The sequence below is a fragment of the Amblyomma americanum genome, chromosome 3 (genome assembly GCF_052857255.1).
Source record: "Amblyomma americanum isolate KBUSLIRL-KWMA chromosome 3, ASM5285725v1, whole genome shotgun sequence".
Classification (NCBI taxonomy): Eukaryota; Metazoa; Arthropoda; class Arachnida; order Ixodida; family Ixodidae; genus Amblyomma; species Amblyomma americanum.
Window position 1 is genome coordinate 74,930,208 of NC_135499.1, and position 27,980 is coordinate 74,958,187.

Below are 27,980 nucleotides of genomic sequence, written 5' to 3' on the forward strand. Positions count from 1 at the left end.
AAGCCCGCATGCCCAGTGGAAAAGTTAACACGTTTTGGCGGGCTAGGTGGTTAAGCATCTTGAATAAGCAGCGCGAACAAAGACGAGCACAAAAGACAAGAAAGCGGAAGAGGATTGGAAAGTGGAAGAGGATTGGAGGAAGATCGATGTGGTCCGCTGCTTTCACAAGATGTCAAATGGGCTTAAAAAAGTGGCTCGAAAATTTGCTTTGGGCAAAGCCCGCGTGCCTAGTGGAAGAGTATAGGAAGAAGATCGGTGTGGTTCCCTGCTTTCACAAGATGTCACATGGGCTTAAAAAAGTGGCTTAAAATTTGCGTTTTAGTAAAGCCCACATGCCCAGTGGAAGAGGATAGGAGGAAGGTCGATGTGGTCCCCTATTTTCACAAGGTGTCACATGGGATAAAAAATTGGCTCAAGAAGTTTCGTTGCGAAGAGACCGCATGCCCAGTGGAAGAGGTAAGGAAGATGATCGATGAGGTTCCCTACTATCACTGGACGTAACATGCGCTGAAAAAAGTGGCTCAAAAATTTGCGTTGAGAAGAGACAGCATGCCCAGTGGAAGAGGATAGGAGAAAGATCGATATGTTCCCATACTTTCACAAGGCGTCACATGGGATAAAAAAAGTGGCTCAAAAATTTGTGTTGCGAAGAGACCGCATGCTCAGTGGAAGAGGATAAGAGTAAGATCGATGTGGTCCCCTACTTTCTCAAGGCGTTATAAGGGATAAAAAAGGGGCTCGAAATTTTGAGTTGCGAAGAGACAGCACGCCCAGTGGAAGATGATAGGCAGAAAATAGTTGTGGTCCCCTACTTTCACAAATCGTCACATTAGATAAAAAAAGTGGCTCAAGAAGTTGTGTTGCAAAGAGACCGCATGCCCAGTGGAAGAGGATAGGAGGAATGTCGATGTGGTCTCCTACTTTTACAACATGTCACATGGGCGGATATAAGTGGCTCAAAAATTTGCGTTGCGGAGACAGCATGTCCAGCGGAAGAGGTTAGGAGGAAGATCGATATGTTCCCATACTTTCACAAGGCGTCACCTGGGATAAAAAAAGTGGCTCAAAAATTTGAGTTGCGAAGTGACCGCATGCCCAGTGGAAGAGCATAAGAGGAAGGTCGATGTGGTCCGCTACTTTCACAAGACGTTGCATGGGCTGAAAAAAGTGGCTCAAAAATTAGCGTTGCGAAGAGACCGCATGCCCAGTGGAAGAGCATAAGAGGAAGGTCGATGTGGTCCCCTACTTTCACAAGACGTTGCACGGGCTGAAAAAAGTGGCTCAAAATTTAGCGTTGCGAAGAGACCGCATGCCCAGTGGAAGAGGATAGGAGGAAGATCGATATGTTTCCCTTACTTTCACAAGTCGTCACATGGGATAAAAAAAGTGGCTCAAAAATTTGTGTTGCGAAGAGACCGCATGCCCAGTGGAAGAGGATAAGAGTAAGATCGATGTGGTCGCCTACTTTCACAAATCGTCACATGAGATAAAAAAGTGGCTCGAAAATTTGTGTTGCAAAGAGACCGCATGCCCAGTGGAAGAGGATAGGAGGAAGATCGATGTGGTGCCCTACTTTCACAAGGCGTTACATGGGATAAAAAAGTGGCTCAAAAACTTTCGGTTGCGAAGAGACCGAATGCCCAGTTGAAAAGGATAGGGGAAGATCGTTGTGGTTCCCTACTTTCACAAGGCGTCACATGGGATAAAAGAATGTGGCTCAAAAATTTGTGTTTCGAATTGGCCGCCTGCCCAGTGGAAGAGGATAGGAGGAATATCGATGTGGTTCCCTACTTTCACAATACATCACATGAGCTGAAAAAAGGGGTTCGAAAATTTGCGTTGGGAAAAACCCGCATGCCCAGTGTAAGAGGATAGGAGGAAGATCGATGTGGTCTCCTACTTACAACATGTCACATGGGCGGAAATAAGTGGCTCAAAAATTTGCGTTGCGAAGAGACAGCATGTCCAGCGGAAGAGGATAGGAGGAAGATCGATATGTTCCCATACTTTCACAAGGCGTCACCTGGGAAAAAAAGTGGCTCAAAAATTTGTGTTGCGAAGTGACCGCATGCCCAATGGAAGAGGATAGGAGGAAGATCGATGTGGTCCTCTACTTTCACAAGGCGTCACTAGGGCTGAAAAAAGTGGCTCAAAAGTTTGTGTTGCGAAGAGACCGCATGCCCAGTGGAGGAGCATAAGAGGAAGGTCGATGTGGTCCCCTACTTTCAAAAGACGTTGCATGGGCTGAAAAAAGTGGCTCAAAAATTAGCGTTGTGAAGAGACCGCATGCCCAGTGGAAGAGGAAATGAGGAAGATCGATGTGGTCCCCTACTTTCACAAGGCGTCACATGTGATAAAAAAGTGGCTCAAAAATTTGCGTTGCGAAGAGGCCGCATGCCCAGTGGAGAGGATAGGAGGAAGGTCTATGTGCTCCCCAACTTTCTCAAGGCGTTACATGGGATAAAAAAAGTAGCTAAAAAATTTGCGTTGCGAAGAGACAGCATGCCCAGTGGAAGAGGATAGGATGAAGATCGATGTGGTTTCTACTTTCACAAGACGTTGCATGGGCTGAAGAAAGTGGCTCAAAAATTAGCTTTGCGAAGAGACCGCATGCCCAGTGGAAGAGGATAAGAGGAAGATGGATATGTTCTCATACTTTCACAAGTCGTCACATAGGATAAAAAAGTGGCTCAAAAATTTGTGTTGCGAAGACAGCGCATGCCCAGTGCAAGAGGATAGGAGGAAGGTCTATGTGCTCCCCAACTTTCTCAAGGCGTTACATGGGATAAAAAAAGTAGCTCAAAAATTTGCATTGCGAAGAGACAGCATGCCCAGTGGAAGAGGATAGAATGAACATCGATGTGGTCCCCTACTTTCACAAGGCGTCACATGGGATAAAAAAGTGGCTCAAAAAATTTGCGCTGCGGAGAGACCGCATGCCCAGTTGAAGATCATAGGAGGAAGATCGATGTGTTCCCCTACTTTCACAAGGCGTCACAAGGGATAAAATGTGGCTCAAAATTTTCCGTTGAGAAGAGACCACATGGCCAGTGGAAGAGGATAGGAGGAATAACGATGTGGTCCCCTACTTGCACAAGACGTTGCATGGGCTGAAAAAAGAGGCTCAAAAATTAGCGTTGCGAAGAGACCGCATGCCCAGTGGAAGAGGATAGGAGGAAGGTCGATGTGGTACCCTACTTTCACAAGGCGTCACATGTGATAAAAGAATGGCTAAAAAATTTGCGTTCCGAAGAGACCGCATGTCCAGTGGAAGAGGATAGGAGGAAGATCGATTAGGTCCCATACTTTCACAAGGCGTCACATGGGATCAAAAAATGTGGCTCAAAAATTGCCGTTGCGAAGAGACCGCATGCCCAGTGGAAGAGGATAGGAGGAAGATCGATGTGGTTCCCTACTTTCACAAGGCGTCACATGGGATAAAAAAGTGGCTAAAAACTTTGCGTTGCGAAGAGACCGCATATCCAGTGGAAGACGATAGGAGGAAGATCGATGTGGTCCCCTACTTGCACAAGGCGTGACATGGGATAAAAAAAGTGGCTCAAAAATTTGCGTTGCGAAGAGACCGCATGCCCAGTGGAAGAGCATAGGAGGAAGATCGATGTGGTGTCATACTTTCACAACACGTCACACGGGCGGAAATAAGTGGCTCAAAAATTTGCTTTGGGAAAAGCCCGCATGCCATGTGGTAGAGGATAGGAGGAAGATCAATGTGGCCATTTGTTTCACAAGACGTCAAATGGGCGAAAATAACTGGCTGAAAAATTTGCGTTGGAAAAAGCCGGCATGCCCAGTGGAAGAGGATTAGAGGAAGATCGATGCGGTCCCCTGCTTTCACAAAATGTCAAATGGGCATAAAAAAGTGGCTCCAAAATTTGCTTTGGGCAAAGCCCGCGTGCCGAGTGGAAGAGTATAGGAAGAAGATCGATGTGGTTTTCTCCTTTCACAAGATGTCACATGAGCTTAAAAAGTGGCTTAAAATTTGCGTTTTAGGAAAGCCCACATGCCCAGTGGAAGAGGATAGGAGAAAGATCGATGTGGTCCCCTACTTTCTCAAGGCGCTATATGGGATAAAAAAGTGGCTCCAAAATTTGCGTTGCGAAGAGACAGCACGCCCAGTGGAAGATGATAGGCGGAAAATCGATGTGGTCTCCTACTTTCACAAATCGTCACATGATATAAAAAAGTGGCTCAAGAAGTTGTGTTGCAAAGAGACCGCATGCCCAGTGGAAGAGTATAGGAGGAAGATCGATGTGGTTCCCTACTTTCACAATGCGTCACATGAGCTGAAAAAAGGGGTTCGAAAATTTGCGTTGGGAAAAGCCCGCATGCCCAGTGTAAGAGAATAGGAGGAAGATCGATGTGGTCTCCTACTTTTACAACATGTCACATGGGCGGAAATAAGTGGCTCAAAAATTTGCGTTGCGAAGAGACAGCATGTCCAGCGGAAGAGAATAGGAGGAAGATCGATATGGCCCCATACTTTCACAAGGCGTCATCTGGGATAAAAAAGTGGCTCAAAAATTTGTGTTGCGAAGTGACCGCATGCCCAGTGGAAGAGGATAGGAGGAAGATCAATGTGGTCCCCTACTTTCACAAGGTGTCACATGTGATAAAAAAGTGGCTCAAAAATTTGCGTTGCGAAGAGAGCGCATGCCCAGTGGAAGAAGATAGGAGGAAGATCGATTAGGTCCCATACTTTCACAAGGCGTCACATGGGATCAAAAAATGTGGCTCAAAAATTTGCGTTGCGAAGAGACCGCATGCCCAGTGGAAGAGGATACGAGGAATGTCGATGTGGTCCTATACATTCACAAGACGTTACATGGGCTGAAAGAAGTGGCTAAAAAATTTGTGTTGCGAAGAGACCGCATGCCCAGTGGAAGAGCATAAGAGGAAGGTCGATGTGGTCCCCTACTTTCACAAGACGTTGCATGGGCTGTAAAAAGTGGCTCAAAAATTAGAGTTGCGAAGAGATCGCATGCCCAGTGGAAGACGATAGGAGGAAGATCGATGTGGTTCCCTACTTTCACAAGGCGTCACAAGGGATAAAAAAAGTGGCTCAAAAATTTGCGTTACGATGAGACCGCATGCCAAGTGGAAGAGCATAGGAGGAAGATCGATGTGGTCCCCTACTTTCACAAGGCGTCACATGGGAATAAATATTGTGGCTCAAAAATTTGCGTTGGGAAGAGACCGCTTTCCCAGTGTAAGAGAATAGGAGGAAGATCGATGTGGTCCTCTACTTTCACAAGGCGTCACATGAGCTGAAAAAAGTTGCTCAAAAATTAGCGTTGCGAAGAGACCGCATGCCCGGTGGAAGAGGATAAAAGGAAGATCGATTAGGTTCCCTACTTTCACAAGGCGTCACTTGGGATCAAAAAATGTGGCTCAAAAATTTCCGTTGCGGAGACCGCATGCCCAGTGGAAGAGGGTATGAGGAATGTCGATGTGGTCCCCTACATTCACAAGACGTTACATGGGCTGAAAAAAGTGCCTAAAAATTTGTGTTGCGAAGAGACCGCATGCCCAGTGGAAGAGGATAGGAGGAAGATCGATGTGGTCCCCTACTTTCACAAGGCGTCACATGGGATAAAAAAGTGGCTAAAAACTTTGCGTTGCGAAGAGACCGCAAGTCCAGTGGAAGACGATAGGAGGAAGTTCGATGTGGTGCCCTACTTGCACAAGGCGTCACATGGGATAAAAAAGTGGCTCAAAAATTTGCGTTGCGAAGAGACCGCATGCCCAGTGGAAGAGCATAGGAGGAAGATCGATGTGGTCTCCTACTTTCAGAACACGTCACATGGGCGGAAATAAGTGGCTCAAAAATTTGCGTTGGGAAAAGCCCGCATGCCCAGTGGACGAGGATTGGAGGAAGATCGATGTGGTCCCCTGCTTTCACAAGATGTCAAATGGGCTTAAAAAAGTGCATTAAAATTTGCATTTTAGGAAAGCCCACATGCCCAGTGGAAGAGGATAGGAGGAAGATCGATGTGGTCCCCTATTTTCACAAGGTGTCACATGGGATAAAAAATTGGCTCAAAAATTTTTGTTGCGAAGAGACCGCATGCCCAGTGGAAGAGGATAAGAGTAAGATCGATGTGCTCCCCTAATTTCTCAAGGCGTTATAAGGGATAAAAAAAGTGGCTCAAAAATTTGTGTTGCGAAGAGACCGAATGCCCAGTGGAAAAGGATAGGGGGAAGATCGTTGTGGTTCCCTACTTTCACAAGGCGTCACATGGGATAAAAGAATGTGGCTCAAAAATTTGTGTTGCGAGGTGGCCGCATGCCCAGTGGAAGAGGATAGGAGGAATATCGATGTGATTCCCTACTTTCACAATGCGTCACATGAGCTGAAAAAAGGGGTTCGAAAATTTGCGTTGGGAAAAGCCCGCATGCCCAGTGGAAGAGGATAGGAGGAAGATCGATGTGGTCTCCTACTTTTACAACACCTCTCATGGGCGGAAATATGTGGCTCAAAAATTTGCGTTGCGAAGAGACAGCATGTCCAGCGGAAGAGGATAGGAGGAAGATCGATATGTTCCCATACTTTCACAAGACGTCATCTGGGATAACAAAAGTGGCTCAGAAATTTGTGTTGCGAAGAGACAGCACGCCCAGTGGAAGATGATAGGCGGAAAATCGATGTGGTCCCTTACTTTCGCAAATCGTCACATGAGATAAAAAAGTGGCTCAAGAAGTTGTGTTGCAAAGAGACCGCATGCCCAGTGGAAGAGGATAGGAGGAAGATCGATGTGGTGCCCTACTTTCACAAGGCGTTACAGGGGATAAAAAAGTGGCTCAAAAACTTTCGGTTGCGAAGAGACCGAATGCCACGTGCAAGAGCATAGGAGGAAGATCGATGTGGTCCCCTACTTTCACAAGGCGTCACATGAGATTAAATATTGTGGCTCAAAAATTTGCTTTGAGAAGAGACCGCATGCCCAGTGAAAGAGAATAGGAGGAAGATCATTGTGGTCCTCTACTTTCACAAGGCGTCACTAGGGCTGAAAAAAGTGGCTCAAAATTTTGTGTTTCGAAGAGACCGCATGCCCAGTGGAAGAGCATAAGAGGAAGGTCGATGTGGTCCCCTACTTTCACATGACGTTGCATGGGCTGAAAAAAGTGGCTCAAAAATTAGCGTTGCTAAGAGACCGCATACCCAGTGGAAGAGGATAGGAGGAAGATCGATGTGGTCCCCTACTTTCACAAGGCGTCACATGTGATAAAAAAGTGGCTCAAAAATTGCTTTGCGAAGAGACCGCATGCCCAGTGGAAGAGGATAGGAGGAATGTCGATGTGCTCCTCTACTTTCACAAGACGTTACATGGGCTGAAAATAGTGGCTAAAAAATTTGTGTTGCGAAGAGACCGCATGCCCAGTGGAAGAGAATAAGAGGAAGGTCGATGTGGTCCCCTACTTTCACAAGACGTTGCATATGATAAAAAAGTGGCTCAAAAATTAGCGTTGCGAAGAGACCGCATGCCCAGTGGAAGAGGATAGGAGGAAGATCGATATGTTCCCATACTTTCACAAGGCGTCCCATAGGATAAAAAAGAGGCTCAAGAATTTCTGTTGTGAAGAGAGCGCATGGCCAGTGCAAGAGGATAGGAGGAAGATCGATATGTTCCCATACTTTCACAAGGCGTCACATGGGATAAAAAAAGTGGCTCAAAAATTTGTGTTGCGAAGAGACAGCATGCCCAGTGGAAGAGGATAAGAGTAAGATCGATGTGGTCCCCTACTTTCTCAAGGCGTCACATGGGATCAAAAAATGTGGCTCAAAAATTTGCGTTGCGAAGAGACCGCATGCCCAGTGGAAGAGGATACGAGGAATGTCGATGTGGTCCTCTACATTCACAAGACGTTACATGGGCTTGAAAAAGTGGCTAAAAAATTTGTGTTGCGAACAGACCGCATGCCCAGTGGAAGAGCATAAGAGGAAGGTCGATGTGGTCCCCTACTTTCACAAGAAGTTGCATGGGCTGAAAAAAGTGGCTCAAAAATTAGCTTTGCGAAGAGACCGCATGCCCAGTGTAAGAGGATAGGAGGAAGATCGATATGTTCCCATACATCACAAGGCGTCACATAGGATAAAAAAGTGGCTCAAAAATTTGTGTTGCGAAGAGACAGCATGCCCGGTGGAAGATGATAGGAGGAAGATCGATGTGTCCCTCTACATTCACAAGGCGTCACAAGGGATAAAATGTGGCTCAAAATTTTCCGTTGAGAAGAGGCCACATGACCAGTGGAAGAGGATAGGAGGAATATCGATGTGGTCTCCTACTTTCACAAGACGTTGCATGGGCTGAAAGAAGTGGCTCAAAAGTTAGCGTTGCGAAGAGACCGTATGCCCAGTTGAAGAGGATAGGAGGAAGATCGATGTGGTGCCCTACTTTCACAAGGCGACACATGTGATAAAAAAGTGGCTCAAAAATTTGCGTTGCGAAGAGACCGCATGCCCAGTGGAAGAGGCTAGGAGGAAGATCGATTAGGTCCCACACTTTCACAACGCGTCACATGGGATCAAAAAATGTGGCTCAAAAAGTTGCGTTGCGAAGAGACCGCACGCCCAGTGGAAGAGGATACGAGGAATGTCGATGTGGTCCTCTACATTCACAAGACGTTACATGGGCTGAAAAAAGTGGCTAAAAAATTTGCGTTGCGAAAAGACCGCATGCCCAGTGGAAGAGGATAGGAGGAAGATCGATGTGGTCCCCTTCTTTCACAAGTCGTCATATGGGATAAAAAAGTGGCTCAAAAATTTGCGTTACGATGAGACCGCATGCCAAGTGGAAGAGCATAGGAGGAAGATCGATGTGGTCCCCTACTTTCACAAGGCGTCACATGAGATAAAAAGTGGCTCAAAAATTTGCGTAGCGAAGAGACCGCATGCCCAGTGGAAGAGTATAAGAGGGAGATCGATGTGGTCCCCTACTTTCTCAAGGCGTCACATAGGATAAAAAAATGTGGCTCAAAAATTTGCGTTCCGAAAAGTCCGCAGGCCCAGTGGAAGAGGTTAGGAGGAAGGTCGATGCGGTTCCCTACTTTCACAAGGCATCACATGGGCTGAAAAAAGTGGCTGAAAAATTTCGCTTCACTTTGGTATTTTCTACCCCGCGACAGATCTCTGGTTTTTGCACCCAATTCTCTGGAGGCCACCAGCAGACTGGCGTGTGCATTACTAAGCGCCAGAAGAAGTTCACCAAGTTCCCAGTGGCGGTAGATTACTCCTGCGGCAAAATATATTGGCGCAATCTGGACCGCGCCCAAATTAACGTTAAGGCAGCTCGGAACAAATTTGGACTCGACCACGGAAAGGAATTTAGCATTGCATTGCAATGAGTCCCACTGTTCCCCTCTGTTTCACATGCTTAGTATTATCGGTCGGGGGTAATCAAAACTTGAGCGCGAGCTGTTCGAAGCGTTTTTGTCAGGAAAACAGAAGCAGATATGCGTGAGCGATCCTTCATTCCTAATCACCGAAAAGTAATTCCAGTTTTTACGTTTGCAAAGTTTCCCTTCCTCTTGTTCAGTGTGTGCTCTTGCGCAGAAATGATGTATAAAAGTGGCTGAATTAACCCGAATAATTCAGTTGTAATTCCAGCGGTGTTGTGTGTGTGCATACTTGTTTTTCTCCTGCAACAGCTTCGCTGGTTCCACCAGGTGTCTAAACGATTACTCAACTGCAACAATTTGTCAGCGACAAAAGTTCTGAAATCAGAAGAATTGCAACTTCTCGGAACGAATGCCTGCCTGACATTATAGCCGCAGGGCGGGGGGAGAGGGGCACCGTAAGAGAACCGTGTTTTAAAAATAATGCCGAAATATGCCATAGGGCATGCGTATTAAACATTACTCTCGTCAGAACATGGCAGTTCTGTGCTTGAAACGGAATGCCCTTTTTCAGAAGGCTAGAAAGAAGTGACTCTCTACCGCAGATTTACAGCGCTAAGCACGCCAGCCGATATATAGAATTTCAATGAACATCGTTGTCCTGCAATGAAAGCACGGCTGGGAAGGAGGATAGAAAGAAAACGAGGAGGAAAGCTGGTTGGCCTGGACGAGACGTGGCGATGCATTTGCAAGCAAGAATGAGTAATACGTTAAGGAAGTGTAAGAAGTAAGATAAAGAAGAGAACGATGAGTAATAATACAAAGAAGTTAAGATAAACAAAAAATAAATCAAACCTTAACCTAGTGTTTTATGAATGATGTAGCAGTCTTCCGTATCGTCATTTGAGTTGGTGGCAGAGTTGCAAATGGTCTTTCACCTAAGCGCACTGTCAGCTCAAAATAGGGAAGATAAATCGACTTGCAATTTTATAGCCTGGATGAAAGAGGGATTTCATTAGAATAACCGGAACCAGGTACCGCTACGATTTTGGAGAAATGAAAGCTCGCTGCTAACATGTACTTTCTAAGCCGGCACGAAAAGAAGGATAGCGCTGCGATGATGCTGTTGAAGAAAACCGCATCATGTTCGGTACTTGCAAAATTTTTCAACAAGACACTCCGGGATGCTAACAATTAGATCACGCTGAAAATTTTAGCCAGTAGTGCGCCACTCACATAGTAGTTTCTTTTCTACACTTCTTTCCGTCCGTAAACCCGCAAGCTACCCGCAGGCAATCCTTGAAATGTCGAGCCTGTCGCCAGTACTCAGAGGTCATGATACGGCACAACCTTCTGATGTGCACGGCGTACGGTTCTGCTGTGCCCGGCGGACGGTGTGCCCGGCTTGCGGGCTTCCGGACGGACAAAGAGCAGTGAGGTCGTCCCGTGGATCATGCGCAACGTCAGACCAGCTCACCGAGTTCCTTTGGAACACAGTGCGTCCCCGACTGCCGCCCAAGAAGAAAAGGAACTACCCCCAAGAAGGCAAGGTTTTCATCTTTTCCAATGAACAGGTCCCGCTGGACATAACTGACGTTCTCAAGCTCGGCCCCAAGCATGCCTTCAAGTCTAGACTAGACCGGGCGGAAAAACTTTCAATGTCAATATCAATTGCAAGAAACGTGGAGGATAACGAAAGACACCGGTGTATTACAGAGTGTGTGCAAGTCCTTTACCGCACAAAGCAGGCAGCGCTCGTCCCGTGTCCTTCTTGTTCGTGTCCGACGTTGTTCGCGCTGTTTTACAAAAGATGCATATATACGAACTCATGCAACTGAACGTTCTCATTAAATTATGCATACAGGCATAGTTTCGAATGGCATATACGGTCTATTATTTGCCTTGAATATACATAATATTGCAGAAATTGTCAGTAGCTTCATATTTATTCTCTCCGTCAGCGATATGTCTATTATGAATGTAACTAACCTGTCCGATCTAAAGAAAAGAAGAAATTTGCATCTTCATCGACTGCTCACGTGGAGCAACCAAATTTGTCTAATAAAAATTGCGAAAACAGAGGTATTTTCCAATGGCCGAAAGAACGTGTCAGTCAAAGAAATCTAAATCTGAAACTTTTTTTTTTCAACTTAACGTGTTTGCGCATATATAAGATACTTTTTGAGCAGGAAGAGGTCATGCTAAAAGCTTTTAAAGCAGTTGGATTACTGGGAAAGCTGGGTTTCGTTCTGCATCATAACGTCAGGCTATTTTTGCAAGCCGCTACTTTTGTCCCATCTTAATTATTATTATCAGTTTCGGGTAACACAATACAAAGAAGAATGAGTAGCACAAACTGCGAATACTACTAGTGGGAACAGCTTCTCAAGGCTCTAAACCTTGCACATGTCACTCTACTGTACGACAGTACGCTGCTGAAACATTTTTAAACATGGGTAAAACAAAATGGCACATACATTTAGCATCTTTCGCGTCCGAGTGCGAACGATGTCCGTTTATTGCGAGTGAACACGCACGGGTGAGTTCCAGGAATGCGCACCGAATACGGATACAAAATAACGTACAATCGGCCTATACTGGTGAACTCACATGCTTAAATGTTTTTAAGCGGTTGTAAATGATGCAAATGTTGTTGTTTTTAGACAATATTAAGACATGTAGTGGCTGGTTTTTGTAAGCTACAGTGTTTTGTTCTCTTGTTTGTAAATTAAGGGAGCGCAAACCTGGTATATCATGCTATGGCTTTTTTGTGCACGCTTCTTCAGTATTTCTGATACACATGCATACACATACACATTGTTTAGCTTAGAATGATGTGATCCTGGCGGACAACTTACACTTATAGTGTTGAAGGAAAGTCCCTTGCTGCGATCCGTAACATTTGCAGACTAATCACGAACATAATTTTTCAATAAAGAAACATTTGCTAAGGCGCGCTTAAAGCCACATCCTGAAAAAGCAAATGTGGAATTTATATCTTGTCTTTATTGAGGCACGTACAGTCAAGCTACTAATTCGGTGGTGAAAAGTAATGTAATCAGTTCCCTACAAAACACACCTAACACCTAGCTCAGAAGGTGATTTTTTCTGCAATCATGAGCAGATCGAAATCGGTGTTGAGTGCCCATTACTACTGCTTCATTTTAGTAAATTTGCTCCACCTCCTCCGAACCGAAAGCTGTCGTTTTGCCATATGTTAAATGTTTACAGGAGCGCGTGCAAGATTTAAATATGTTCTGTGTCAGACAATGTTTGGGAGCTAATAATGAAGTGCAATGTTTTCTGGCTGTTGAATCGAAAATTTGCAGTTTCACAGAATTTGTGAGAATGAGAGCAACAAAACAAAGTGCAATAAAAACTCACCACGAAGACTCGGACTGGCTCTATTGCGTCGAAACGAATCGCGACGGCGGACTTCGTATGGCTTGATATACCCGTACGCACGAACTCTATACCTGGTGTGAACTGCGCAAAGACGCTGCTGTCGCTGACGTTCACTCTCGTCCATTTCATCACGACATTTTCATCCTGCGACCTCAGCTTCGTCTGATAAGGCAGTTTAGTTGGTTCACTTGTGTACCCTTCCATAGCCATGAATCTGTAAATGGGCGAATATACGATAGTTAGTCCACTGTCTGAGTAATATGTTATGGAAGCGTACAGCCCGAAAGTATACAATAAAACAAATTGTTTGGCTGTGAGATATGCAGATTTTGGGATTTTGAACGGCAATCAGAACACAAGCAAGCGACAGCTTTCAAGATCTTTGGAGCATTCCCCAAAGGTCATCACCTGCCCTCTTAATTTCTTTTTTGTTCTCTTGGCGTTTTAACTTATGGACCGTGGAAAATGGAATAAGCAAGCATATTACAGTTAAGATTATTGCGAACATCCCAGAATGGCCGATCATTTTTTTTCAGAAGCCTCAATGATTGAAGCTTTAACACTTGATGTCACTGGATGCGGAAGGAAAATTGGAACTGCTCCTCTGCTTATACTGTAAATCTTAACAAAATAGATTGCATTCCGCACTGGAACGCGAACGTTGTCAGGAGACTAATCAAGCCAAACAAACGTTTCCCATATTTCGCAATTTTAAGCGACATTCGCTGGTAGCAGAATCCACCGTGCACACCCATATTAGGAGCGCTTGTCGATCCTCCCTTCTGCTGGAAAACATCCGGCTTTGTATCCATTACAAGCTTTGGCTTTGCTGGCGTAAAATGTTTAGGAAACAGGCCTTCAGTTTATTCCCCTAAGACGGGTCGTTGCCATGCTGAATCCTGAAAGCCGCTATGTCGGTAAAATTCGTCTGAGATCCATTTGAGGCGCAGTCACAGCGCGTTCTGCACTCGTGTTGCAGTGCGGCTACGCCGCTGCGCTGTCCTCAGCGCCGCGACAGGAGGCTTTCAGGACACATTTTATTTTAGCGTAGTGCCTTTTCTTCCGTAGCCTGCTATCCATACTACAGAGTGATCTTTCCTCATTTCGCTACCGATCATTCTCTTCTGGAGTCGCGCGCGTTCCTGTTTACTACAGCGTCGCGAACATGCAGCTGCCGTGATATCGGCGTCAAGAGAAACAAGTAAAAGCGAAAGAATACAAGATAAGCGTCTACGCGTGGTATAGTGTTCTTCCAAAGCCGTTAACACGACCTTGCCACAGATAGCATTGGGCCTACGTTGATGTAGCGCGCCTTGACGCTTGTCTGCCACTCGGCTGTATTGCTTGCTCGACATTTATGGACGAAACACCTTTGTGCGCTGCCTGGAGCTCACCAAAAAGCGTGAGAAATTCCTGGCGTATCTATGGCAACAACAAGAAGCACTGATATTAGTTATCCTGAATAAGTGCCCCAGTCACCCTGTGAATCTCTTCGACATTTTCTCCGCCACTGCTACGTAGTGGTAAGGGAACGCCAGTTGATCGCCGTCTGTGAATGTTGTCCCGAAGAGGGAAACACTCTCGCTAACTGGCGATACAAACAGAGGCACTGCACCAGTAGGCAGTGCCGTTTATATACATAGCGACCGCACCTCCTACTCGCTTTCCGTGCTGCTCTGTTGCCCGCACCTTGTCCTCTCCGTGAAGGCTGACGAACCGTTATTCATCGACGAGGAAAAAGCCAGGCAATAACATAGAGATATGGGCACCCTTGCGAGAGCGAGCGCTCAGCACAGCGTCCTCATCTCGTGAGTTCTTTACTCACGAGGTGAGGAGCGAATAATTCACTCTGTGAGGCGAGGATGAGGGAGAATTGGTGCAGAAAAATGTGCGAGGCCAATGTAGGGTAGAGGTGGTGAGGAGAGAGCGAAGGAGGGAAAGGTGCCCGTGTTGAGGGTTACGGTGTTTCTCAAAGTTCCTGCTTGCTCTTTAGTTTTTCCGGTCCGGGGCGTAGCCTTTTTCGCAACAGGCGGGGATGACGAATAAAGGAAAAGATGTAAACAAGAACCAGTTTGAAACGAGGCTGCACAAACCGCACAGCCCATTCACTCCAAGCTGCTTACTAAGTAAACACGATATGTGAGGCGGCGATCGACAACACAATGGAACTAAGAGAAGCAAGCAGGTGGCACATGATTCGGCATCCATTTCTAACAGATGAGCCACGTAAGTTGCGCTGAATGCACAAATGCTCACCACCGAGAAAAAGCTTTTCAGCCAAATACATAGTGATTTTACAAATGAGTGGCGATTGCAGTCATATTGAACCGATTTCCGATACAAACGACGGCCAGCGAGGATCAGTTGTCGGATACCAAAAGTGACAAAGTATACATGGGAGCCTGATTGATGCCGAGGAAATGGGATGACATTCTTGTTTCACACGGCAATCTTTTGGAGCCCTGATTAGATACCTATTATGATTCTATTTCCGTTCTGTGTTCTTTGGCTGTCTTTCACTCCTCAGTGTAGACCAATTCTGACTATTTTAATTCCCCCTCTGCAACTACGGAAAATGTATAACATTGTTAGATCGCGGAGAGTCCTCATACCACTACCTTCGCAGTGGCGCAGCTGTCAAGTGATGCGCCACTGCACTGGCTGGCGGCTATTCGTGTTGGGGCTTCAGAAACCCAGGCTCCTGTACAAAGCGACAACGAAAAAAAACTTGTGGCGGGAAAAAAGTAGCAGTGATGAATTGGGTTGATGCGCAAGAAATGCGATCGCATTCCTTCTACCACTCGCTAATCTACCCCAGTCCTGAATATGTTTCCGTTGGCAGTCCATTGTCTTTCACTCATATATCTATTCTGATTCTATTGTAACCAGAACAGCGCGCACTAAGACACGGACACGAAGGGAGACACGACACACACGAGCGCTGACTTTCAAATGGTGTTTATTGTTTGGAACGAGGCATATATACAGTTCCCACAACACAAGGAAACCATACCATCCATTCATAGATTCATAGTCAATTCATGCATGTCGCACAGAACAAGGATTATAACAACATTATCATTTTCCCTTCGCTAAAAATGCCAATTCTTTAGGACTGATTGCTAAAGATGGGCTACTGACGCATGCGTCATTAGACCAGGCGATGTGCGCTGCTTCGATTATTTCGCGTGTTAATTGGTCACTGTGTTTACTTAAAATTTGTGTGCTAGTGAAGTCAGGGTGGCAAGTTTTGCTTTCACAGTCTCTACAATGGATCCCGAGATGCCCTTTTACTGTGTTATGCACGTTGTTATTGTGCTCCTTCAGGCGTTCATTGAGGCATCTCCCCGTCTGACCTACATACAGCTTGCCGCATGACAAGGGAATGGCATACACTACACCTTCTTCACATGATACGAATTGATTTTCATGCTTGATGTCGCAATCTCTGAGAACATATTGAGTGTTAACCATTTTGCACATCTTCCCAAGCTTATCCGGCGCCGAAAACATAACCTTGACACGTGCTCTATTCGCTATGTTTTTTAGTCTGTGGGAGAATTGATGAATGTAAGGCACAACAGCAGTTTTTTATTTTTCCTTCCGCGTCTCTGCCTGCTCCCATTTTTCATTTTTGCTTAAACTACTGAGAAGAGATTCGGACACTGATACTAGTAGCCGCTAGGAATAACCAGCCTTAACGAGCCGATAAGTTTGGAGAAGGGAACTATCTTGCATGGAGTGCATGCAAGATTTGTTAAGCGCGTTGTGGTAGCATGACTTCGCCACGACACGTTTTACCAGTTTAGAATGCGATGACATAAAAGAGAGCAATGACTTTCTGCTTCGTGGCTGGTAAGACCAACACATGTGATGGTGCATTAATCTGAGTTTGAGGTCTAAAAATTGGATGACATTGTTTTCTGGCACTTCAGTAGTTAGTATTAGGGGGTGAAGGCACTCAACAAAGTTAGCTTTGATCTGCGTAAAGACTGCGTCAAATTCTTCCACGTTAGAGTCTATAAGAACAAGAAAGTCATCAACATAGCGAAAACATTGTACAACCTTTTGCCCTTTCAATTTTTCCTGAAGCCTTCTACCCTTTTGTGCTAACAACAAGTCACTAAGCACAGGAGCTATGCATGACCCGATGCAAACTCCTCGTTTTTGCAGGTAAAACTCGCCATCCCAGGAAATTAAGGTAGAAGTTAAATACACTTCAAGTAGTTCTGAAAAGCCCTCGGCGGATATCCCGTTCTTGTTTAGGAATTCAATTAATCCTTGCTGGTCAATACATTCTGCTAAGCACGAGAAAAACTCATCATGTGGTAGTGAATAATAGAAGTCCTTGACGTCAAGAGAGCAGGCCTTCAGTCCCTTGTTCTTGTTAGTTTCTAAAAACTGGATTACATCCTGCGAATTTTTTACCTGGAAAGGATCGTCCAACGTAAGCGAATTTAAGATCTTCTTTAGAAAAACGGCTAAAGTTTTCTGCCATGTGCCTCTCTCAGATACGATCACTCGAAACGGACACTCTGGTTTGGGGGTTTTTGCGCTAAAAAACACTTCTAAACTAAGTCCTTTACTTTTATCGGCTCTTTTCGTTAACAGTTCAAGGTTAAGTTTTTTGCACACTCTCTTGGCCTTAGCTTTAATTCTTTTCAGGTTAAGGTTCTTGGCCACAGAAAACGAAGACAAAATAGCTTCCCTACCCTTCTTGACGTACGTCAAGAACTACTTCAGAACTACTTCAAATGTATTTAACTTCTACCTTCTACCTTCTACCGTCAAAGGTTGTACAATGTTTTCGCTATGTTGATGACTTTCTTGTTCTTATAGACTCTAACGTGAAAGAATATGACGCAGCCTTTACGCAGATCAAAGCTAACTTTGTTGAGTGCCTTCACCCCCTCATACTAACTACTGAAATGCCAGAAAACAATGTCATCCAATTTTTAGACCTCAAACTCAGAATAATGCACCATCATATGTGTTGGTCTTACCAGCCACGAAGCAGAAAGCCATTGCTCTCTTTTATGTCATCGCTTTCTAAGCAGGTAAAACGTGCCGTGGCGAAGTCATGCTACCACAACGCGCTTAACAAATCTTGCATGCACTCCATGCAAGATAGTTTCCTTCTCCGAACTGATCGGCACGTTAAGGCCGGTTATCCCAAGCAGCTACTAGTATCAGTGTCCGAATCTATTCTCAGTAGTTTAAGCAAAAATGGAAAAGGGGAGCAAGCAGAGACGCGGAAGGAAAAATAAAAAAACTGCTGTTGTGCCTTCCATTCATCAATTCTCCCACAGACTAAAAACGATAGCGAATAGAGCACGTGTCAAGGTTATGTTTTCGGCTCCGGATAAGCTTTGGAAGATGTGCAAAATGGTTAACACTGAATAAGTTCCCAGAGATTGCGACATCAAGCATGAAAATCAATTCGTATCATGTCAAGAAGGTGTAGTGTATGCTATTCCCTTGTCATGCGGCAAGCTGTATGTGGGTCAGACGGGGAGATGCCTCAATGAACGCCTGAAGGAGCACAATAACAACGTGCATAACACTGTAAAAGGGCATCTCGGGATCCATTGTAGAGACTGTGAAAGCAAAACTTGCCACCCTGACCTCACTAGCACACAAATTTTAAGTAAACACAGTGACCAATTAACACGCGAAATAATCGAAGCAGCGCACATCGCCTGGTCTAATGACGCATGCGTCAGTAGCCCCTCTTTATCAATCAGTCGTACAGAATTGGCATTTTTAGCGAAGGGAAAATGATAATGTTGTTATCATCCTTTTTCAGTGCGACATGCATGAATTGACTATGAATCTATGAATGGATGGTTTGGTTTCCTTGTGTTGTTGGAACTGTATATATGCCTCGTTCCAAACATTAAACACCAGTTGAAAGTCAGCGCTCGGGTGTGTCGTGTCTGCCTTCGTGTCCGTGTCTTAGAGCGCGCTGTTCTGGTTATAATGAGTTACCAACTCGCCCAAGCATCTGTTTTAACTGATTCTATTGTTTCTCTTTTTTTCCACTGGTGTCTGCAATCGCTTCTCGCCATGCGGAGAAGGAATGGCTCCCGCAAGGATATTTTCTGCTCAGGTAATTCTTCGCGAGGCTGTCTACTACAGCGTACGCAGACCTGCTGTTTGAGAAATTCGTCTTTTACTCCAGCTGTTATTTTTACTCTCTGCATTTTGTGATCTCCGGTTGTTCGTTCATTCCGGATATGGTAACTGTGCAGTGTCATATTGAGAGATCGCTGCGAGTCCTCATACCACTACCGGGGCAGCGCTTCAGCGGTTAAGCAATGCGCCACTGCACAGGCAGGCAGCTGTATGAAACAAAACTGTGGGGCTTCTGAGTCCCAGGGTGCTTTCCCCTTAATTTTGCGCAGATAGTTCTTTGGGAGGGTGATTTTTGCGCGTAGGCCTGTTGTTGTTCAAGACATTTTTATATTTGCTGAGTGTTTCTTAGTTACGCCCCTCTCCTTCCTGCTCCCCACTAGTAGGGACGGGCCTTTCCTCAGTCCACCTGCCAACTGTGGCAGTTGAAGAGAGGCCACCTACCACTATAGGCACCAGGCGGATTGTTCCCGTGGCAACCTGCCTAAAGTTGCGTATTCCTCCACTTTCGTCAGAACTTCCTCTGTCCACGCTGCGCGCCTTTTAGGTGCTTCCCGTGTCAGCCACCTTGCAGCCTCTCCCTACTCTCTAATACTAGCCGGGAGGAGGAATTCCCTCTTTAACAAGCGTCCTGCCAAGCGTGGATATTGGTCTTGCGTGGTAGTGTTTTCTTGCAACTGGTTTCGGAGTACAGTTTTTGTGTGTGCCAATGTTCCGTGTGTGCCCCAAGCGTGCAAAGGTAGTCAAGTCGACACAAATAATTACGGCAGTCTCTTTTCTACCACAGGCGGGAGAATGTCTTGTCTGAAATTCTCGCGGCCCAGTTCATTTAGCCGCGCTCGTAAGTACCGGACTGACCTGGTTCTTGCCAGTGATCGGCTGCAGCATGATCATAGTCCCTCTGTTATTTCTTGCTGGTATTCTTGGCTACTGAGAACATAAAAGTGCTAAGCAAGATCCAACCTGCTCGGCACAGTGGGAAGCGGACGCAGTGAACAATAGTTTGCGCCTAGTGGGACTCACTGCTTGGACACTTATCTGTAAAAACGAAAAATAGCCCCAATGTCAAAAGCGCTGATTTTGAGGGCGACGGTGAGGGAGAGCAGTCGAAGAGAGGTTGAGGGCGAGAGACGGTTAGATAATATTGCGAAGTGAAGATGAGGGCCGGTGAAGGCCATTGATATGTACAGAATGAGGGTGAGGGAGTGACTGCGCGTAGACGGCTGGGCTAGTTGGCGGTTTGTAACAATATGATTCTTTCCAGCACTCATAAAACACAGGGAGAGAGAGAGAGTAGATGCCGTGGACTCTGTAGTTCAACTCGATTTTATTCCACTAAACTAAGTATTCATTTACAATACGCCGCGCTGGTGGCCTCTAGCGCATGCATCCGTTCACGAAACAAAATGATTAAACAGCAACACCAAACAATTGTTTATGTGCCCGACAACTCACGTTCAATTTTTCACATCTGCGTATTTTTTCTACTTTTTGTGTCTCTGAAGCGACCGACAAGTTTGGCTACAGGGAACCTATTTATTTTTTTCCTGAGTGGAACATACGGATCACCGATACAGTCCTTCTCTCCCCGTCTTTTATGTCCACGGGACAGAAGTCACAGAGTGAAGGAGGGCCAATGACTTAATTCTGAGGGAGGAAAGAGAAAAATTAGGGCATTTGCTCAACTCTGCTGGCAGCAGATCTGCCGCTGTGTCTGTGGAAGAAGTTTTCGAACCGAGCTCATAAGCGCCCGTTCCTCGGTTGAGCGTCGGCGCCGGTCTCGGCATAGAGATAACTGTGACCAAAGCGGAGGATGAAACTATGGCAGTAGCACAGAAAACGCCAGAAGGAAAGGGTAGGGCGGGACGATCTTATGACAGGAGTAGAGAATAGCTACGCTAGCGATACGACTGCGGCAGATGCTGCGAAGCGCTTCTGCTGAGCAGAGACATTCTGTACAGCGTGTTTCGTGTGCATTGGCCTAGGGATGAAATGCCTAAGCACGAGAGCTCACATTTTGTACTACCGAGTGTCGTAGTCGGAGGCGAATTTTTGCTTGTAAAAAAACGACTTACCTGTGCTTTTCTGCTTGTTTCCGTATCGACTTGGCTTGTACTGTTATGATACTGCCCGAACGTATGGCCAGGAGACCAGAAGCAGTGAAGTCCACCTAGGTTCATTGTGACAGAGCGAAAGACATTGTGGGGTATTTTATTTTGGAAAAAGCAGTGCGCGTCGGTACGATAAACTGCATACAGCCGCTGGTGTTAGAGTAGGTCAAGGCTTTTAAGGGGAGTTAGAGAAAAACTGATCAAAAAGGGTATTTTACATCGCTCGTTTACAATTTCTATAGAACAGATCCGCGCTTGTACGAGCGATAGAAGCCATTTATTAACAGTGCCAACCATGCCCGCGTGCTCCGTACATAAAGCGCGTCTTCTAGCAGATATTGCCAGAATCGCTGCTTTTGGCCTGAGAACAATAATATCAGAAATGAAAAAGGTAAAAGGGAGTGTAAGAGATTTGAGTAAGCATATTGCGAAAAAGCTTCTGCTTTCTAGTACTTCACTATTGAGCGTATTCGTTCTTTTTCGCAGCGTTGGTCTGCCATGAACTGTTTCGTCTTCTGTGCCGCCTTAAGATTGGAGGTTACAAAACTTTCCAGCTGCGATTAGTACCTTCGTAGGAAAGGATTGCTGAGACATCAAGGAGAGATGCAGCACTGTTCACTGCTTTTACATTGCGGAACTAGCCAAAGCTTGTTTTTCCGCTGATGCACAAAACTTCTCGTTGTACGGAAAACAGTGTGTTACACGAGATACGCTTTGCGTTGTGGCGCTAAAGCGCATAAGACAAGAAAAGAAATGTTTCAAGCCGCCGCAGAGAGCAACCGCAATAAATGGATGAAGCCACCTGTCATTTGAAGGAAATGACTCTGTATGCTGCACACCAGGGAGATTTCACAATAGAATTTAAGCAATCAAACTTCAAACTACTGTGTCTTACCTTTGGGCGCACTGCACGTGTTATTTTCTTTCTTTAGCACCTTTCAGTGATATTTTTTTCATTCTACTCCACAACGTTTGTCCGTGCGCAATGTAAGCGATTGTATCTTCATTCACAGTTAATACGATAATTTTTGCTGCGTCTAAGAATCATTGCCTCTCGTTGGCAAGCAGGTTTCACTACTAGTATTTGCAGAAAAGTCTCATTGCTCCGGTTTGGATAAACATTTCAACAATATTAAAAAATAAAAGAGGCAAAAATTAAACATTTTTTCCCATATTACCAGTATCCTTGAGATTTGAAAGCAAATTCGACTCGAGAGAGCTTGAAAATGAAACATTTATATGAAGTAAATGAGAGTGTTTTTAGGGCAAGTTGAAATGTTCGCTCAACATGAAGAGAGATTTGAAGACCAGTTGTATAAGTTGCAGGCTGTAAGCATGCAACTTTTATAGGTAATACGAGAAGGTGTCCATTGGAAACAAAGCTGGCAATGTGGAATCGTTAAGTGGCAGAGGACGTTCCTAAAAAAGGCAACTAACAAGAACCTGGACACGGCCTACATTGACCGAGAACACGAGGGACAGAGAGCACGCGCCAAGCATGAACACTTCGCTCACTTCCCTTCCGCTCACATCGTCTGTTGCTGGTCGCCGGCTGCAAAACCACCGCCCTGGTGTCGATTACGGAGTTTCAGGGCACACCGAGTCATAGGGCTTCAGGCGCAGGACGATATTGCCAAAAATCTTCGTAGTGTTTGTTTGTTGATTCTTTAAAGTGGCCGCCTCGCCGCTTTATCGCTTTGTTTGTGAATACAAGACGCGACCAGATTTATCTGGATTTTTTGCATCTAAGCGGAGCCAATTCCACATTTTTCCTGAATGTTCTAGTAATTATGACCGCTTTATCTCGAAAGTTAACTATCAGCTTTAAATTGATCACAGCCAGGAGCGCCTGGCATTCTCTGGTCGACAACCGCCGAGCACGCTTGTTGCTACGCCGCCGCGGAGTGATTCGGTCCATTTTGGGCGCAAGTCAGCACAGTAAACAGTTTCCTTTTAAAAGAACTTTTGGCTGCCTTCCTTCCTGCTTCGACTACCCTCACCACTACGTGATAATATGATGCTGAGTGGGACGTGTTGTCGTCTACAGGACGACCACAGCGTTCTCACATATAAATGCGCTGACCTGGAGCACCCCTGTGTACGCGTGATGATAACCGAAAATAAGTTTTGTGAGTGCGATGAGGCGTGGTGACGCCCGCAGCAAACACGAGGCACACCGGTGAGAAGCAGGCCACACACTCGCAGCGGTCAAAGTATCATTTCTTCTGCAAAGCTTGCGATGCCAGTACTCTCGAAATAACGTCGCGAGTATATACATTCCCAGCAATTCTGGACGAAAACATTTTTTAACGGGCAAGTTTAAGAACGCAACTTGTTTTATATATTGTAAAATTTCACTTCAAGAATCAATTTATCGGCAGATATTCCGTCGGCATTCTAGCTTTTTTGCTATTAACGTTTTTGCTTCCGTCAAAAGCGTTTCTCATTGTCTTAACTACTCAATGCGAGCAATGCAGACACTAAAAAAGGATTTTTTCTACATTTCAGGCGACTAGATAATTCTCTCGAAAATTTTTACATAAACACCTTACAGTTTTTCAACATTCCAAATTTTTGTCCTATAATGTTTGATACGTAGAAGGCGAAGCACCATAGATACAAAGGAGCGTGTGTCGGCCTCAAAATAAGATCACGGTTTCGTACGAGGGTGTCCACGCACTAGCACAGGAAACCAGACACAAGGCATGGTATGAAGCAAGCAAGTTCAATCATAAAGTAATTAGTCGGGCAAGTGTTGCTTTTGCGGCGCACCCAAGAGTGGGGGGGGGGGGGGGTTGTTTGCAAGTCCCTCGTAGTGAGGGCACACACGATGTCTTCTGCGGTAGTGGTGGTTAGCGGTTTGATAATTACTTAATCGGCAGAACGGGTAGGTGGGCCCCGATATGCGTCCAGGTCTAGCTCTGAGTTTCGTAGCGGAATGCGTCAAACCGCTCTCCAATTTCTCCCACGGCGTGTTTTTCTTCACCAGGAAGCGGAGTGCTGAGATTCCCTCCTCCGCGTTCCATGATCTCCCCTTTCGTCGCCTCCTCGAGGGTCGGCGTCCTCCTCGCTGGTGTGAGGTGGCACTCGCTGACATGACAACTTCACACTAGGATTTAGTTACGTGGAGGTTTCTCTCTCGCATTGTCATAGCAGCCGTGGCACGACTTGGCACTCGCAACAGTGTTAACCTCACACGTGGTTCTGGCTACGTGGCGGTTTCTCTCTCTCAGCGCAATCGCAGCCGTGGCATGATTTGGCACTCGCTGACGTGGCAACCTCATACGTGGATTTGGCTACGTGGCGGTTTCTCTTGCTCCGCCATCGCAGCCGTGGCGTTCCTTGGCACTCTCTGATGTGGCAACCTGAGAGGTGGATTTGGGCAAGTGGCGTTTTCTCTCTAGCACTGTCATCGCAGCCGTGGCAAGTCATGGCACTCGCTGACGTGGCAACCTCGCACGTGGGTTTGGCTATGTTGCGGTTTCTCTCTCGCGCCATCATCGCAGCCCTGGTGTGATTTGGCACTCGCGGAAGCGGCGACCTCATAGATGGACCTCGCTGGCCCAGCTGTTGCCCCACACACGGCATACATATAAGGCCGGTTACGCTCGTCACAACCGCGCCTCCTTAGAGAAGGCTTTTGTCACTGAAAACATTGTCTGAACAGGGCGAGAACGCACTGATTTTGGCCCACACATCACGGAATCCTGCTGGTCTAGTACGTACGTCGTCACAGGCGAACATTTGGCCCAAGGTTGCTCTCAAAGGCACAGTGGAACCTAAGTGTTTTAAATTTCAGAAAAATAAATCCCAACCGCACGCCACCCAGAATTCTATGACGCAGATTATAATATATAATGTATTCCTCGACAATAATGTATTCCTCGAAATGTTTGAGACGGATGGGCGCACAGTCGGTGGGTCGGTGGGTCCCCTTGATTTGAGTGAAAACCCGTGCGTCGGCCAATTAGTCCGCCTGAGTCGCAAGGAAACCAGGTAACGCCTAATACGACAGCTCCATCTCAATCCACCCATTCCACCTCAACAAGTCTTACACCAGACATGATTTCTTTGCGCACACAGGACCACACATACCCGAAGCCCCTACCGCGCAATATGTCGCTCTGGCCTCCATCAGGGTTGGCGGCAGGCTGGAGCGAGCTAATGCACCAAAACATACAGCAACCGCTCCGATATCCTTTATGTCGAAGCGACAGAAAATTCAAAGTATCATTTTCCACGGCAGTCGCAGCCTGTGAAGACGGCACAATGGGGCCGCCGCCACTATTCCGACTAATTCGCCTGCATAGGCGGAAGGAGCTGCGATCGCACTTGCGATGGCCCATTGCATCATGGGCCCAGTCCACCGTACCGGAAATTTCCACAGACTCCCAGGCCGTATACCGCCACGCCACTACCTAGAGGGCGTGGCGACGCCGACCACAGATCATATTCTTGCCAGAGTCACATCTCTCGACCGAACGGTAACTCTGTCGTGGATCCCTGGGCATGCCTCGATCCCTGGTAATGAGCGCGTTCATGCGCTGGCCCGAGAACTCTCCTCCTGAACCCCAGACGATCAGGCACCCAACCCCGCGCAAAACGCCACACCGGTGGTTTCTAGATATCATACAATAACCACATTCTGCGAACTCAGCCGCATGACACTGCCACCACCCCACAGTACCTTGTACTGTACCTTAACTTAACCACAGTACCTTAAGCAGCGCCACGTGGCGACAATTACAGACGGGCTGCTTTATTTCGTCGTACCCTCTCTCATGCTTTCATTCGAGCTTCCCTTCTCATGCGAACACCTGTAGCGTGCCCAGGTCCACACTTTTCCACTACCTAGGGGAATGTCCTTCCACAGAGGCAGTACCCCTCCTCCCCAATCCCACTCTCTCCTCCTGGGAGGCTGCTTTACGGGCCGCTCAGCCCGCCGGCCAGAAACGGCTAGTGGATCGGGCTTCATGTGAAGCACAAACCTGTAGATATTTTTCGTCTAATAAAAGTTGTTTCCATACATTCAGAAGTCAGTATGCAAAGCCGGCGAAAAATTAGCCCGACCCCTCTCGCCTCCTGCCGCCGTACCCTTTTTCCATCTTGCCCTTCTGCCTTTGTTTTCTGCCGCTCCCCCTTCTCCGCATTTTGACCCAACCCCTCCCCCGCAATACAGTAGGACCACATGTCACCTGGTAGATGGGGCACTTAGTGCCGCAATTTTATGAACATCGCTTCAGGTTTTCCCATGAGTGCGGTGGTCGAATAGCGCGAGAAATGGCAAAATCGAGCAATAGCGGCTACAATAATGGCGTTTTCGAAATTTTTATAACTGATATGGCTACTGCTAACGGTCAACTGAGACCTTCATTTGCAATGAGGCGCCCATCAGTAATAGTAATAAAGTTAACCTTTATAATTTACTTAACCACTTCACTGTGTTACCAGATTTCTTTGTTTTTGACGTCCGGCAACACTGGTAGCCTCTCTTGAAAAAAAAATATGCAAAATTTTTCCTGAAGCATTTCCTAACTTTTCCTGAGATGGCGTTTTTCTCAACGTCACCTGTAAAACCTGTTCTTCTGTCTGGCGGTTTTATATGTAAAAGGCTTGAATGTGAGCAAATAAGTTTTTAAGGGCTCTCTTTTTAAGGCCGTTGCGTTCAGCCTTGGTTTGAAAAAAATCAGTTTTTGAAAGCCCGCTTGGAGATGCCAACCGTAAGCGACAGGGACAAGGTCATGTTGCAATTCCGTCACTATAGGTTGGCGTCTAAGCCGCGAACCCCGCGGTGGCGGCTAGGGGTGTCGGTGTCTTGAGAGAAATATATCTTTAAATCAGGACAACAATAAAAATGGGCGCCGCAGCTGCGCAGACATACTTTGTTAGAACTGTTGCGAGTTTGATTCCAGAAAGCATCCATAATTGAGGGGCTGGGGCTTCCGTCGGAATTATGCAGCCCGTTCCAAGGGACCCAGTGAACCTCGAGGATTTGTACTTCGTGGTAGCCGGGTAGGCCAAGCTTAATGGTTTTCGAATTCGGCAGGTCCTGGACGGGGTAATTGGCTTTGAGAGGGAGGTCGTCGATGCACGGCTGTGTGAACGAAAAAAATACATACGCCTGAATTAGCAACCACCGACCTAGAAAACCCGTTTCAACAGCTCAGTCTCAGTTTCTCTGGTGAGGGTGTACGTTCCATTTGTGCTGCTACGCTTGGGTACAGCAGCAGGTATTTAGAAACGAAACATCACCCGTCCTAAAATTACTCAGAATTCCAAATTCGGAATGGTCATACACGAAATTCTTCCGTAATCAAGGCATCAAATCTTAACTCTTGTTGCCCTCTCCCATCTCCAGTCACCCAACTTGCACGATCTGATTTGTTATTTCAATTTTCTAGTAAGGAATTTGTATTTTTTCAAAGATACGTCTTCGAGTATCTGTTAGTCGTGGCCGTGTTATGGCGAGTCCGCCTATGTGGGCATGCGCCGTTTTTCTTTTGTGGACGACTGCGCTGAACAGCCTGCGCTCTCATCTTAATCGCAATAGACAGCTACTATTTCGGTCTCAACAGAAACTGCGCCATGCTCGGAATAGGCGTCACGGCTGCGCCACTCGGGAATTGCGCGAAACGTGCGCCGTGCGCTTGGTGGCGGCTGACCAAGTGCCTTCTGTTCATAGCACCAGTCCCCGGAATAGCAGAGCTGTGTTCAACTGGGTGCGTTGCTGATTGAGGCAGTGAATTTGATTTCAACGAAAAGATGCACGCTAGTCGGATGGCTTGTTGAGATTTTTTCGAGCAATAAGAAAACCACCATTAAAGAGGCTACACACAGGCGCAGTGGCTCTGCGAGCATAAAAATGCCGCAGGAAGTTATAGGGCAGCTGGTTTTAATTTTACAGATGATTTCCTAGCATGCAAGAGAGCACTAGCGCAAAATCAGAAACGGCTAAAGTAAACAGTCATAATGGCTTTG

General features: G+C 46.2%; 1 protein-coding gene across 3 annotated transcripts in view; it reads right to left on the reverse strand.

Annotated features, from left to right (window-relative positions):
- The window catches only part of LOC144123075 (uncharacterized), a 408,139-nt gene that overhangs the window by 339,103 nt on the left and 41,056 nt on the right, over nt 1-27,980 (reverse strand). For all 3 annotated transcript variants that reach the window (XM_077655978.1, XM_077655979.1, XM_077655976.1), the window contains 3 exons: nt 26,884-27,096; nt 20,967-21,061; nt 12,739-12,973 (listed from right to left, as the gene is read on the reverse strand). In XM_077655978.1, the coding sequence (XP_077512104.1) occupies nt 12,739-12,973; nt 20,967-21,061; nt 26,884-27,096 (543 nt within the window). The remainder of the gene's footprint in view (nt 1-12,738; nt 12,974-20,966; nt 21,062-26,883; nt 27,097-27,980) is intronic.